The sequence below is a fragment of the Lithobates pipiens genome, unplaced genomic scaffold (genome assembly GCF_037356315.1).
Source record: "Lithobates pipiens isolate NorthernLeopardFrog02 unplaced genomic scaffold, aLitPip1_a1.2 Scaffold_16, whole genome shotgun sequence".
In the NCBI taxonomy this organism is placed as follows: Eukaryota; Metazoa; Chordata; class Amphibia; order Anura; family Ranidae; genus Lithobates; species Lithobates pipiens.
The window spans coordinates 558,169,024-558,183,901 of record NW_027507748.1 but is presented as its reverse complement, the minus strand read 5'-3'; the positions used below and the strand labels follow the sequence as shown (position 1 = coordinate 558,183,901).

Sequence of the window (14,878 nt, the reverse complement as noted above, 5' to 3'; positions counted from 1 at the left end):
AAAAGGTACTTTTTTTTTTAAAACAAACATCATACTTGCCTCTACTGCGCAGCTCGTTTTGTACAGAGTGGCCCCAATTCTGGCCTCGCCCCCCAGCGGCCGGGTCATTGGATTTGATTGACAGCAGCGGGAGCCAATTGGCTGCGCTGCTATCAATCTATCCAATCAACAGCAGAGAACCCCCTAGCAGAAAGACAGCGAGACCCCGTGGGCCAAGTTCAAGGGTTCAGGTAAGGGGGGTGGGCACTGGGAGTCGGTCACTGACTGACTGACTGACTTTTTTCACCTTAATGCATAGGATGCATTAACCACTTAAGGACCAGCCTCGTTTTGAGATTTTGGTGTTTACATGTTTAAAACAGTTTTTTTATTTGCTAGAAAATGACTTTGAACACCCAAACATTATATATTGTGTTTTTTCTAACACCGTAGAGAACAAAATGGCGGTCATTGCAATACCCGTATTTACGTAGCAGTCTTACATGCGCACTTTTTTGGGAAAAAATTCACTTTTTTTTGAATAAAAATAAAATAAAATAGGACAGCCATAAAATTAGCCCAATTTTTTTTTATATTGTGAATGATAATGTTACACCGAGTAAATTGATACCCAACATTTAATGCTTCAAAATTTACCCTTAAAAATCTCCATAGGCGACGTTTTAAAAAAAATTCTACAGGTTTCATGTTTTGTGTTACAGTGGATCTCTAGGGCTAGAATTATTGCTCTCGCTCTACTGATCATGGCGATACCTCGCATGTGTGGTTTGAGCACAGTTTTCATATGCGGGCGCTACTCACGTATGTCTTCGCTTCTGCGCGTGAGCTTGGTAAAAGAAAAAAAAAAAAAAAAAAAAAAAATTCACTTATTCCTATTACAAGGAATGTAAACATCCCTCGTAATAGAAAAAAACATGGCAGGTTCTCTTAAATATGAGGAGATCTGAGGTCAAAAAGTCCTCAGATTTCATATTTAGACTAAAATGCAAAAAAAAAAAAAAATTCTATTTTAAAAAAATCATTAAAAAAATTGGCCCTTTCAGAGCTATGGGCAGAAGTGACAATTTGATGTCGCTCCCGCCCAGCAATTGTATGGAGACGGGTGGGGGCCATCTTCCCCTCACTCATCTCCATACTGAGCCATTGAGAGGATGCAAATCACCACCGCCGTTGCCGACAGCTCCGGTGAGCAGCGGAAGGCACCGGATCACGGCGGGAGGGGAGGCCCTCTCCCCACCACCGATAAAAAAAGTGATCTCACGGCGAATACGCCGCAGGGACCACTTTCATCTTGTAGCGGACCGCCCGCTGAAGAAGGGGATACCGGGGTTATGGCAGCTAACAAAGATATTATCCTTCAAAGAGCCGCCGTAAAACTGTGCGGGCGGTCTGTAAGTGGCTAAGGTGAAAAAACGCAAACCTTTACAACCCCTTTAACCCACAGGGCCAAATGAGACCACTGACTAAAAAAAAATGTTTACCATAAATTGCTTGAGGATCATGAGGTTCTCCCTTTAGGCCTCATGCACACCGAGCGTTTTTAAGCTGCTGTTTTGCTCGTCAGAAGTTTTTTTAAACTAGTTCCAAACTCCCCTGCATGTTATCCTATGTGCTTTTTGCAGTGTTTTTTGGCAGGAGAGTTTAGTGGTAGGAAACAAAAAAAAAATCTGTTGTGTTCTGGAGCAGCAGCGTTTTGGCAAAAAAAAAAAAAAAAAAATACGGTGACAACTCTTAAACTCTCCTAAACTCCGCTAAATGCTGGGGCCCAGCATATATAGTTTTTTTTTTTGGAGTACAGGCAGCCGGTGTCTTTAACCCCCTTCACCATTTTGCAGGCCAAAGACCAGAGCACTTTTTGCGATTCGGCACTGCATCGCTTTAACTGACAATTGCGCAGTCGTGCGACGTGGCTCTTAAACAAAATTGATGCCCTTTTTTCCCAAAAATAGTGCTTTCTTTTGGTGGTATTTGATCACCACTGCGTTTTTTTTTTTTGTGCTATAAACAAAAAAAGAGCGACAATTTTGAAAAAAAACACATTTTTTTACATTTTGCTATAATAAATATCCCCTCAGAAACACAAAATTATTTTTTCCTCAGTTGAGGCTGATGTGTATTCTTCTACATATTTTTTCACAATGGATGAAACATCAGCTGTCAGCGGGATTCTCGCTGGTAGCTGAATGTAAAAACAATTACTGACAATGAAAATTTTTGAAGAAAATGGCGGGAGCCCCCCCTAAATACATACCAAGCCAAAATAAACAAACGTCATAAGGTTCCCCTCTAGAACCCACACCAGACCCTTATCCGGGCATGCAGCCTGGCAGAAAAGGGGGGGGAGAGAGCGTGCCCCCTCCTGAACTAAGCCAGGTCACGTACCCTCAACACAGGGAGGGTGGGGCAGGGGGCATCTTCCTCACAACCCTGGCTGGTGGTTATGGGGGTAGACTACTCCTTGACCCCCCCCCCAAAAAAAGTAGTGTAAAAAAGACAGGTATTTGACAAGTCCTTTATTTAAAAAAAACAAAAAACAATGCCTCCGTTGTAAATCCATTGTCAATCACGATGCCCGCTGCCAATGCGACCCGTAGGGGAAAAAAAAAAAATCTGTACCCGACGAAGGCTGCTGCTGTCTCACAGTTCTTAAATAACTAAGGGGTGGGCTACCTGATGACGTCACTGGGTGACCCTGCTTCCATCATTGGCCAGGGGCATGCTGGGTCGGTGACATCACATGGGGTGGGGCTATCCGGGGACGTCATTGGGTGGCCCTGCTCTTTAGTTATTTAAGAACTGTAAGATGGCGGAAGCCTTCGTCAGATGCTGACTTTTTTTTTCGGGTCGGCGGTGGGCATCATTGATGATGGATCTACACTGAGGGACATTTTTTTTTTTTTTTTAAAAGACCTGTTAAAAATTGCCTAACGAGCTGATGATCACTGCATCATCAAATTGTTGAAATCAAAAAGAATCATGTCAGATGCGGTGGTGTGTGTGGTTTTCTGGTAGGAAATAATCTTCTCTTATAAAATCCAATTTACCATTTGCTTAAAGTGATACTAAAACACACATTGACATTGCCCCTTCTATTTCTGTATACAAATGACGGCACTGTATTTTAATTTAAAAAAATAAATAAATTCTAAGTTCCCCTTTCCCAAATTGATATTCAGCTGTCACATGTCCCAGCTCTTTCCCAGTCCGTCTGCAGATAAACAAGCAGGAGGAGTCCTCTGCTGCTGGTCACATGTATAAAAGAGAAAAAAAAAGCCTTTGTAATACAAAGTAAGAAAAAAAAAATATCAAACGGTTTTAAATTGTCAGACAAATATTTATTTTAAATTAATTTATTTTGTGGAAATAACATGGTGTGGGCGGATTTCTGCCAGTCACAGGCTGTGTCACACCCCTCCAACCTGTGTCTAAGAACAATGATCTACATATAATATCCCACCCCCATTGTGTTTAGCTGGTTAGTGGGCATTGAGCAGGAGGGAGGGAGTGGGATGTAATTTACCACTGTGTATATGCCCATATGTGTGACTATAGTCACATGGGCTGCTCAGATGCGATAGGGCGTAAACACTCATAGAAACTCACTGAAAACTGAGCATGTGCAGCGTTGCCACCACAGCTGCAAAATCCTTAGCCAAATTGAGAGCAGCAGGATCAAACAGTTTTTTTTGCAGACAACAGAAAATGAGTATGAAGAGCAGGTAATACACTATTTCAGTGATGGCGAACCTTGGCACCCCAGATGTTTTGGAACTACATTTCCCATGATGCTCCACTACACTGTAGAGTGCCGGAGCATCATGGGAAATGTAGTTCCAAAACAACTGGGGTGCCAAGGTTCGCCATCATGGCACTATTTGATAGTTTATGATGTGAATTTACTAGACTTTAACCACTTGCCGACCGCCGCACGACGATGTACTTCCTATTTTTGAAGAGGGATATCTCGGTAACGGCAACAGCTGCTGCCACAACCGAGATATCCATCTCTTCAGGCGGTGGTCGGCTGTACGATAACTGTGGTCTCAGCGGCGGATTTGCCGCGAGATCACCGCTATCGGCGGTGGGAGAGGTGCCACCCCCCCCTCCCGCCGCCCTCCCGCACCTTCCGCCGCTTACCGGAGCCGTCGGTAGCGGCGGAGGCGATCGGATCCTCTTCCTAGCTGGGCATAGAGACAAGTGAGGCTAAGGTGGCCCCCACTCGTCTCTATACCATAGGAGGGCGGAAGTGACGTCAAAACGTCACTTCCGCCTATACCTCTTAAAGGTGTAATTTTTTTTTTTTTTCTTGCATTTTAGCCCAAATATGAGATCTGAGGACTTTTTGACCCCAGATCTCATATTTAAGAGGACCTGTCATGCTTTTTTCTATTACAAGGGATGTTTACATTCCTTGTAATAGGAATAAAAGTGATCCATTATTATTTTTTTTTTTAAACAGTGTAAAAATAAAATTAAAATAAATAAGAAAAAAAAAAGTTTTTTAAAAACACCTCGTCACGACGAGCTTGCGCACAGAAGCGAGCGCATACGTGAGTAGCGCCCGCATATGAAAACGGTGGTCAAACCACACATGTGAGGTATCGCCGCGATCGGTAGAGCGAGAGCAATAATTCTAGCCCTAGACCTCCTCTAACGCAAAAAATGCAACCTGTAGAATTTTTTAAATGTCGCTTATGGAGATTTTTGAGGCTAAAAGTTTGACGCCATTCCACGAGCGGGCGCATTTTGAAGCATGACATGTTGGGTATCAATTTACTCGGCGTACCATTATCTTTCACAATATAAAAAAAATTGGGCTAATTTTACTGTTGTCTTATTTTTTTATTAAAAAAAGTGAATTTTTTTCCCAAAAAAGTGCGCTTGTAAGACCGCTGCGCAAATACGGTGTGAAAAAAAGTATTTCCATGACCGCCATTTTATTCTCTAGGGTGTTAGAAAAAAAACAATATAAAATGTTTGGGGGTTCTAAGTAATTTTCTAGCAAAAAAAACTGTTTTAAACATGTAAACACCAAGTCTGAAAAAGAGGCCTGGTCCTTAAGTGGTTAAGCACTTCTATACTCACTTTTCAGCACAAAAATCATCAATTAGTGAGGTGTATGGATAATGGAATTTATATGAAAATCTGAGGCCTTATATCCTAGTTTCAAAGGCTCTAGTTAAAATATTATAATTCCGCCTCAAGAAGATTTCTCAAACACCGTAAAGAATTTCAGCCCCAACATAGGAATGCTGACCACGGGTCTTAAGAACACAACTCTGGAAGCTGTGCCAAAAAGGCTGGCAAAAAGGACAAAGAACTAGTCAGTGTTGCCTGTAACTTGACTTTTCCCAATTCTGTAAATCACATAATTTTTATTGAATTTTTTCTCATATACAAAAAAAAAAAAAAAAAAAAAAAAAACACAACATATCCATAAAATACCCCAGATCAAAAAAAAAAAAAAAAAAAAATCTAAATATTTACACACACCAGATATTTAAGTCATCAGTCGAATCCTTCCACCTCTTCAGAACCGTTGATCCCCCTTCAGCTTGACAGAATTATCAGTTTTAGAAACCTGACCTAAATATTCCATTTAGATTATTACGTCTTAATAGTATTTACATTTGCAGTTATCCTCCACAGATATGCTATCATTATTAGCTTTCCTCACTATCGTTAATATAATATGCTCAACTGACTGCTCAGACAGATCAGAGACTAGCCACCAATACCAGATTTTCACAAATTTTTGGGGCATGTTTATATGTCAACTCCTCATGTCTTAAAGATTTATTGCTGGCACGTGGTTTGATATCCATTTTTGTAATGTGAGTTTGCGAGCCAAATACATTAGCTCTTAGCCACATCACATGCATTTCAGCTGGGAGAGTATCCCTAACAATGCCATCTTTGGATCATAATGAACCTGTGTGAAGCACAAGGAATTCAAAGTGTCAACTACACCTTCCCAGTAACAAAGCAGTTTGGGACATCGCCACAACATATGTACGATTATACCTACATCAGTAGTACATCTTAGACAATTTATTGTAGCTGCCTTGCCCCAAGAGTGCAACTTCTGAAGGAGTATAAATGAGCTCTATGAATAATAAACAGCTGTGTCAAACACTGAGGAGGATAGGGATATCCCAAATTTGTTCTTCAGAGCTTGCTCCCACTCCTCATCACTGAGTATCTCCAGATCTCTTCGCCACCGTCTAGAGCTACCCTCTAGTACATATGTTCTAGTTTTCTCTTGTAGAGAAGACTATATGTTCCCAATGATTCCCTGTTTAGACCGTCTTACAGTTACTACTATAGCTAGAATTGATGAAGGGTTATATTTTAATAAAAAGTTTTTTGCTTGACTCTGCAGAGCATTTTGCTGTAAATATTGAAACAAAAATGTCTCATTAGGCAAATGATATCTCTGCCAGTAGGAATCCAGTCATTGACAGTATGGTGGACTTCAGTTCTGCACTGTTTCTGTGTGGAACCATCTTGGTAGAGGCAGGGCTTTGCTTCAAGTCAAATCCTCCAGCAAGCAGAAAAGCTAATAGTTGTTACCATCTCTCATTCCAAATCCCCTGCAACTAGCAGTCAGAGGCAGCAATACCCTAGATCACACACTGCAGCTATATAGACACAGGAGCGTTGGGGGGCATATATTTTTATGTTTGTTTATTCGCTGCTGCTCTCCTGCAGCACACAAAGCCAGTAGTGGGGAAAAGGAGGGAAAATGTCACACAGTAGTCCCAGACACTAGAACCGATCCCCCCCCCCTGCAGTGCAGCTGAAGAAAAGTAGAAGCAGCAGCACTACCCAAGTCATAAGTGTACGCAATAAGGCAGAACTGCTGGACCTTCTACTTGACAGGTGCCTGGGCCCCCCTTTTGAACTGATGGGGTCTGGGCCCAGTACAGGAGGGCAGGCTGTACTGCCTTATGAGCAATGATTAAGCATTTTGTATGAAAAGCGTCTGCTGAACATTGTGGATCCCTTATGTGTCATGTTTTTAATCTTTTGATTCTACAAGAACTATTTTTCATTACTGGATGTGCTGCTTTCTCTCTTCGTTTGTATAAACTGCCTTATAAGCAGCCCTGGTGGAGGGATGCCAAATTTTAGGTGAATAGCTCTAATCAGTGGATTGTCATCTACTGATTTGAGCTACTGTTTTGTTCCGTTTTGTTCAGAAGTATCTGCTGAACAGCTTTGATTTAAGCTCATGGTCACTTCATGAATCAGGTCCGTACAACATGTAGAATTTCTGCCCAACCCTGTAACAAGGCACTCTATATAGCCCACCTGTGCGAGTTATAGCTTCAGCAACTAGTAACTTAAATTTTCCCTTCCCTCCGGGGGGCTGAACAGAGCAACACCTTAGTGTCTGTGGAGGTTTGCAATAAAGTGAACCAGTTGGGCAATACTTAGATTCCTTTTTAAGGCTTTAATAAAGGTGTTCATAGGGAAGTCTTGGTTGGATCCTCCAAAAGATGGCAAAGAAAGACTTCTGACTCTAAAGCCAGATTCCAGAGCCACCGAGCCAGGGACAATGTTCCTTGGAGACAAATTTAGCAGTCTGTCAGAAATCGGATCAACTTGTCCCACAATTGCAGAAATGTGTGGCAGGGGTCAGGAATGAAACTGGGAAACTGTAACTGCCTCAAAAGGAGGCTACTATTAGGTGTATGACTTTCAAACAAAAGTGGAGGAGATTTGGATGACTCCTGGACTGATGAATGAGAATTTGAGACCAGAAAATCTAAAGTTTCTCCTGTGGAATGCGCTGGCCTTCACTGTGTCCAAGATTTGTTTGAAAAGAAAAGTGATGTTCCTTTATCATATTTTTGCATTGGAACTAATTAACTGAAGTTAAGTTCAAGTTGAAAGCTTCTCTTTAAAGTCCCTTACCTGTGTATGATGCTTCAGAATCAGTGTATCATGGGTTAAACATCCATGGGGTTGTTATCACATCTTTGAGAGGGTGGTATTTAACACGATTGTCATATGGGAATATGCTCAATAAGGATGTAAATACGGCAGGAGATGGGTAGAAGATGCCTACTTACAGATGGTCTCCAGGGAAAGGTGTGCCATTTGGTCACCCCCAAAGACTATGTTCACCCTGTCAATTCATATCAATTTCTTTATCACAATATAAGGATTGGAGCTTCAAAACGTTTTATAACTTCCACATTTTGCAGTACACAGTTATAGTTATTCATAAAAAAGATGGATTGCACATGGAGATTTAAAGAGTGTAAACATGCAAAGTGATATTGGAGGTTATTACTTTGGGTCTGTCTGGGATAATAACTGCTTTAATATCCAAGTTTGGTCTATAACTACTTGCTGACTGTCCGCCTTTGTTTCACAGCAGCAGAATGACTCCCCTGCGTGAACTGCCGTAGCTGTACAGCAGCCGCTTTAGGGGCACATGCACACCCGCCGCGGTACTGAGGAGCCGATGCATGTACCCGGCGGCCGCGATGTCCACCGGGCACGCGCAATCACTCCTCACAGTGGCAGAACGAGGATGTGTGTGTGTGTGTGTGTGTGTGTGTGTGTATAAACACACAAATTCACGTTGTGACAGGGGAAAGGAGACATATTGTGTGTTCCTAGCATATAGGAACACCGATCAGTCTGCTCCCCCAAGCAGTCCCATCCCCCCCCCCACAGTTAGAACATACATGAGGGAAAACAATTTAACCCCCTTGATTGCCCTCTAGTGTTAACCCCTCCCCTGCCAGTGACATTTACACAGTAATCAGTGGCTATCTATAGCTCTGATCACTGTATAAATGTCAGTGGTCCCAAAAAAAAAAAAAGTCAAAAGTGTCCAATCTGTCGACTGCAATGTTGCAGTCGCAATAAACAATCGCAGATCGCCATTACTAGTAAAAAAAAAAAAAAAAAAAAAAAGCCATAAACCTATCCCCTATTACTTTTGCGCAAACCAATCAATATACGCCTATTGCGATTTTTTTTTTTTTTTTTTTACCAAAGATATGTAGAAGATTACATATCGGCCTAAACTGCGTGGAAAAAAATATGTATTTTTAAACTAGGGATATTTATTATAGCAAAAAGTAAAAAATTGTGTTTTTTTTTTTTCAAAATTAGCACTCTGTTTATAGCGCGAAAAATAAAAGTAGGGGTGATCAAATACCACAAAAAGGCTCTATTTGTGGGGGAAAAAAAATGTTTTACATTTTGTTTGGGTACATAATCGCACGACCACACAGACGCAGTGCCCTATCGCAAAAAATGGCCTGGTCAGGAAGGGGGCAAATCCTTTCTGGGGCTGAAGTGGATAAACCAAGAAAAATGATGGCATTACATATTATTATTACATATAATTACATATCTTCATAAGTATATAGCAGTCTATGCATGCCTGAGCATGCATCTGACTGGAGAGGCTGGGGGCTGACAGCTATACTTTGAAACCAAACATTTTAATTCTGATACCTAAAATTCAGTAACACATTTTTGTGGCTGTTTGATGTTGACTAGGGATAAGCAAACATTTCTTTCTAAGCCCTTGAAGCAGGAGTCATTTCAAATCTTCCCGTTTTTCTTTTCCCCTTATATATATTGAATATATTTTGGAACACGTTCTGAAATTGTATATACTAAACAACCTTTTAGGGATATTAAATCTAATATAGTTTGATTGCTCTTTAGTAAGCACGTATCTAAAGCGGCAGTGTTTTTCTAGGCGTCTAAACCCTGTAGGTGGTGATCAGTTTTAACAAATCTGGTAACTGCTAAAGGGGAGCAGCATGTGGTTATACAAATATTTTGTACTGGCCCCTTATCTTCTAAATGGCAGAGTTTACTTAACATATCAACAGAAATACATACAAACTTACTAAACTTGTCTGAACAATTTATAATAAGTACAGTAAATCAAACTGAATGTCACATTACATGTAGGGAATACTTACATTAAGCTTGTAAGGCATGGATTCAAAGTAAATTGAGGTAGCTGAGATACGTTTCACATCAGACATGTACCCGTGTGTTAGACTTGGGGAGAAAAAAAAAAAAAAAAAGAATATCTTATCAACCGTGTCTGAATCTGTAAAAATTGCAAGTGTCACAGAATATGCAGTTATTTTTTAGCTTACAGTAGAAAAGCATCAGTAGTGTATTTTACCAGGCTGGCCTTAATTAATGCAAGAAGTTTGAAATGTAACGTATATGCAATATTGGCCAACTTAAGTTAAGCCTCAGTTCACACTAGCCTGACTCCAAAGTCATGCGACTTTCAGTGCAACTTTAATGTGACTTTTTACACTATGTGGCATTGAAGTCGTATCAAAGTGCAGGAATCTTTTCTAAAGTCAAACTTGTGTAGTATCAGTCAAGACAGCTCTCATAGAGAAACCCTGGATTTCACGTCATCCAACTTGGGGTCTCACAAAATGGATCCTATGTCGCATCAGTGTAAACGGAGCCTAAAAAGGAGAAGTTCACCTTTTGTAACATGTCACCTCCATATTCAGAGTGCAACACTTAACATGTTACAAATTCATCCTCGTTTTAACAGCGAGCAAGGGATCTTCTTCCCCAACTTACTGCCACAATCTAAAGAAAACACGGCCCTTTGGGGCTCTGCCTGCCTGGCTGCGTCATTAATTCATAGTGTTCTGTGAATGGGAAAACAAGTCCGACAGCCTTTGTGGCTGTCAGCTTGTAGTCATCAAAAAACTACCATGGCTGTTGAGCGCTCCGGTAGTTCACTGTCTTCCTGGCAGTGTGCATCTGCCGGCCCGTAGGAGCAGACCAATACACTGACAAGTCTGCAGAAGTCCTGCATGGCACCTGCAATCTGCCGATTGCTAGTGCAATTACTTTCCAAGTAAAAAATGAATAAATTGCACATGTTTTTAGCTTAAAAAAAAAAATGTGTATTTTTTTTTAAATGGTGAACTTATCCTTCACAGATGCAAGCTTGTAGGATAACTTAGATCCCACAGTCCTTCAACTAGGTTTTCCTATATTGGCCCTAGACACTACATGGTTGTAGTCAGCCTATTAGTCCTGTATTGTAGTTGATGTTAGTATGCAATGGACATCTCAAGCGCATTACAGAAGAAGGCTTCAGGGGACCGTTCGCACAGCACAAAAGAAGCCTGCCAGAGCGAGAAATAAGGCAAGTATTACACTGCATTTTTTTATGATAGGAGTGAGGCTTTAAAGATATCAGTCACACAGGGGATAGAGGCATTGTTTTCAGTAGGTTGGCAGAACAGCCTGCACAGGTACAAGAAATATCAAGATACTGAAAGAAGTCTTTACTACGCCAATGCCACAAAAAAAAGCCTGGTTAAAACATGCCCGAAAACACCTCGTCATGCCTTACTGGGCTTTTTCACGGCACTGGCACAGTAAAGGCTTCTTTCAGGCAACTCGACCATGTAGCTCATTTTTGTTCAAGTATTGTCATATTGTGCTCCTTAAAAATAATTTCATCATCTTTCTCCAGAGCACCCTGTATTCTCCTGTGGTTACCTGTGGGTTTTTCTTTGCGTCTTGAACAATTCTTCTAGCAATTGTGGCTGCAATCTCTTTGTCTACCTGACCTTGGTTTGGTATCCATAAAGAGATGCCTGAATTTTTCACTTCTTAATAAGTGATTAAACAGTACTGACTGCATATTCAAGGCTTTGGATATCTTCTTGTATCCTTTTCCATCTACATAACGTTTAAACTACCTTGTTATGAATGTCTTTTGACAGTTCTTTTCTGCTCCCCATGATTCAGTATCTAGCCTGCTCAGTACATCCACGTAAGAGCTAACAAACTCCTTGACAATGTATAAACAGACACTTATTGCTATTTAAAAATCCAGGTGTGAGAAATGAACCTTTGTCATTTTAAGATGCGTGTCCCATGATCAGTCATATTTTCACTGTCAATACAAAAATTTCATGATTTCTGCCAGGATATGCAAACTTCTGTGCACAATGGTACAAATTACACATAAAAAAAAATTGTAAACACACTGATCAGTTTGATATAAAAACTGATCTCTTTAATGTGGAACTCAAAAAAAAAATACTTTTACATGGTCAACTGAAAAATATTGTGGAGTTTGCTATATGAAAGCTATAAACCACCTAGTGATTTCTCATGTTTCCCAGGAACATTATAGTGAAATCTCTGCTTCTAGGTTTCCAGGTATGAACAAAATCGACCCCACTGGATTGTTTCATTATATTTTTTTAAAGTCTGGTCACTTATTGTAAAATATAGTGATTTAGAGCAGCATTTTTCAACCAGGGTGCCTTGGTAAATGCCTAAATGCCCAAAACTGTATACAAGGCAGCGTTTGGATGAAGCCTGCCTTTTAGTTACACAATGCCACTGGTCTTCATTGTGCACCAATATAGCCTTCTAGCTGCCTCCTAACGACCAATGACATCATTAGTTGACAAGGAGGATGTCGGTCACCTGCATATCATCCTTGTTCCCGTCTCTCAGTTTTGGAGGTCACATTAGCTAAGTGATGAAGCAAAGCGGAGTGAGAAGAGAAACATTGAAATACTAGTCAGTACCAGCTTGCACCTCTAATATCGGGTGTGCTATGTGTGTGGATGTTGCTCCATTACGTAAAACTATTAGAACGGTTTTAACATTTTAGAATGGGGTGCCTCAAAACTGTCCATCATTTTAAAGGGTGCCTTGACTGAAAAAAAAAGGTTGAGGAACACGGATCTAGAGTATACTTACTGTCCTCCATCAGGAAGATCCAGCCCCATGAGGCGGTCGTGTGGCTGCAGTAGGGCTGTGTATGCTGCAAAGTTAGCTGGGGAACCAGAGTATGGCTGCACATTAACGCCCCATTTTCCTGGGTCCAGTCTGAAGGCATCCAAAGCACGCTGCTGGCACAGCAACTCTATCTGATCCACAACCTCAGCACCTCCGTAATACCTAGAAAGACAGCAAGATTTAGTTAAACACTGGTGCATTTCTTTGACTTGTGCCTTCCTTTTATTAAAGTGCATCTCTAGGCAAAACTGGTTTTATACATTTTGAATAAGGTAGGAATAGGTTAAACCTTGTGTTAGGGATAGTTTGCACTTGCTTCAAACACGCTTTGTTAGGGCTCTCTGAATGCCAGTCAAAGCTCATGTCACTAAATAAAACGGTTGGCTTACAGTCCTGTTTACACCTTGCTTTTGCTTGGGGCTTCGATGAGGCTTCAAGCAAGCTTTGCCATAGACCTCTATGGAGGCTTTGAAGCACCATTAAAGCTACATGGGGTATCATTTTTGAAGTGAAGCTGAAGCAAAGCAAGGTGTAAAACAGGACTGTAATCTATTTTATTTAGAGACAGGAGCTTTGACTAGCGTTCAGAGAGCTTTAACAAAAGCGTGTGCGAAGCCTTGTTTTGAAGCAAGTGTAAACTAGCCGTTAATGTGTTTTGAAGCCAAAAGCAAGTGTAAATGAGCCCTTAAAGTGGAAGTAAACCCTCCTATCCCTTTCAACCAAGGAAGCAGCCATCTCGGCCTGTGCATGTGATCAGGTATGACACCAGCCATTGGATGGTTTCACAGTTTGGTTGTAGCATGCTGGGAATGCTGGGATTTAAATTGATGGTTTTACTTCCACTTTAAGCTCCCCCCTCATATTAGTGAGATCAACACCACTATTCGTACTCGTGAACACTGACCAAAATCAAAAAACGGAATCATCTATGGCCAGCCCCCTGCCATGTTGCAAATATGTGGTAAGCAAAAGTTCATGGCTAGGTAGCGTTATAATGTGAGTGAATAATTAGGAGGTATGGATAACTATTGCGAATTTCACAGTTTCACTTGGAAATCTGCAGAATCTTTACATCAATCCAAGTGGCACCTGTCAGGGCAGAACATGTTCCCTTCTTATGCTACCTTGAAACACCCCCCCCCCCCAAATCACAATGCTCACTCTGACACCCTGAAACACCCCCCTTCTGCAGACCATCTCCACATTTGCCCCTTGTCATCCTTTGTCCCACATTCTCCCATTTCATTAACACCCCTTTCCCTTTCTATTCCCCCTATCACCCTGCAGCCGCCACTTCAGTAAAGTACATCCACTCTATCCTTTTAGTCTTACTGCCCTCTTCGCTTACACTAGTCCACCCCAACTGTCACCCTGAAACCTATGATCTCATTCTGCCTTCCCCTTTATCTTTAATGAAAAGAAAAATTTGGAAACACAGCCTGCACTCGCACTGTAAATACTGCCTCAGGTGGGGGCGTGGCCTGGAGCTACATGGTGCAGGGTGTGCAGAGTGAGAGCTCCGTCTGAGAAACTATCCTTCTCATTCATCCTTCTATAAACACTTTGATCGGCTGCCCACGGTGTCTGCCTGCATTTCTGCCTCCATGTCACCGCCAAAACGGACATCTGAAACCATAACCAAACTGGCCAAATATCACCATGAGGGTCAGGACAATGAGGAGGAAGATGGCGCCGATATCTCCTGCACAGGACGCAGAGGAGCCTCCCTCTAGTCACACTGTCAAAATCTTTGAGGCTGTCAGACTACCCTCACCTCCAAGATTGAAGAGGTTAAAACTGACATCTTCATCCGACAGGATATCCAGAAGTTTAGGGACTACAGAGCTACTGACACTGAATGCAGAGTGAGCCGCATGGAGGCAGACATCACACTCCTGCAGGTGTCCACTGAGCAGCTTCAGCACCAGCTCAGCATTGTCCTGCACAAACAGGACAACATGGACAACAGACTTCGAAGATGTAATCTCCGGTTCGTGGGTTCCGATCCTCCCACATACCTGGAAAACCTTCTTGTCAAAACCTATGGCAGAGAGGCCTTTTCGTTCCATGTTCGTAGTTGAGTGCA

The 14,878-nt window shown here is 41.6% G+C and overlaps 1 protein-coding gene across 1 annotated transcript in view; it reads right to left on the bottom strand.

Moving 5' to 3' along the window:
- SHMT2 (serine hydroxymethyltransferase 2) overlaps positions 1-14,878 on the bottom strand; it is a 171,629-nt gene that overhangs the window by 86,844 nt on the left and 69,907 nt on the right. Inside the window, exons 4-5 of the mRNA XM_077483572.1 lie at positions 12,754-12,954; positions 9,963-10,044 (exon numbers count right to left, since the gene is read on the bottom strand). Coding sequence (XP_077339698.1) covers positions 9,963-10,044; positions 12,754-12,954 — 283 coding nt within the window. The remainder of the gene's footprint in view (positions 1-9,962; positions 10,045-12,753; positions 12,955-14,878) is intronic.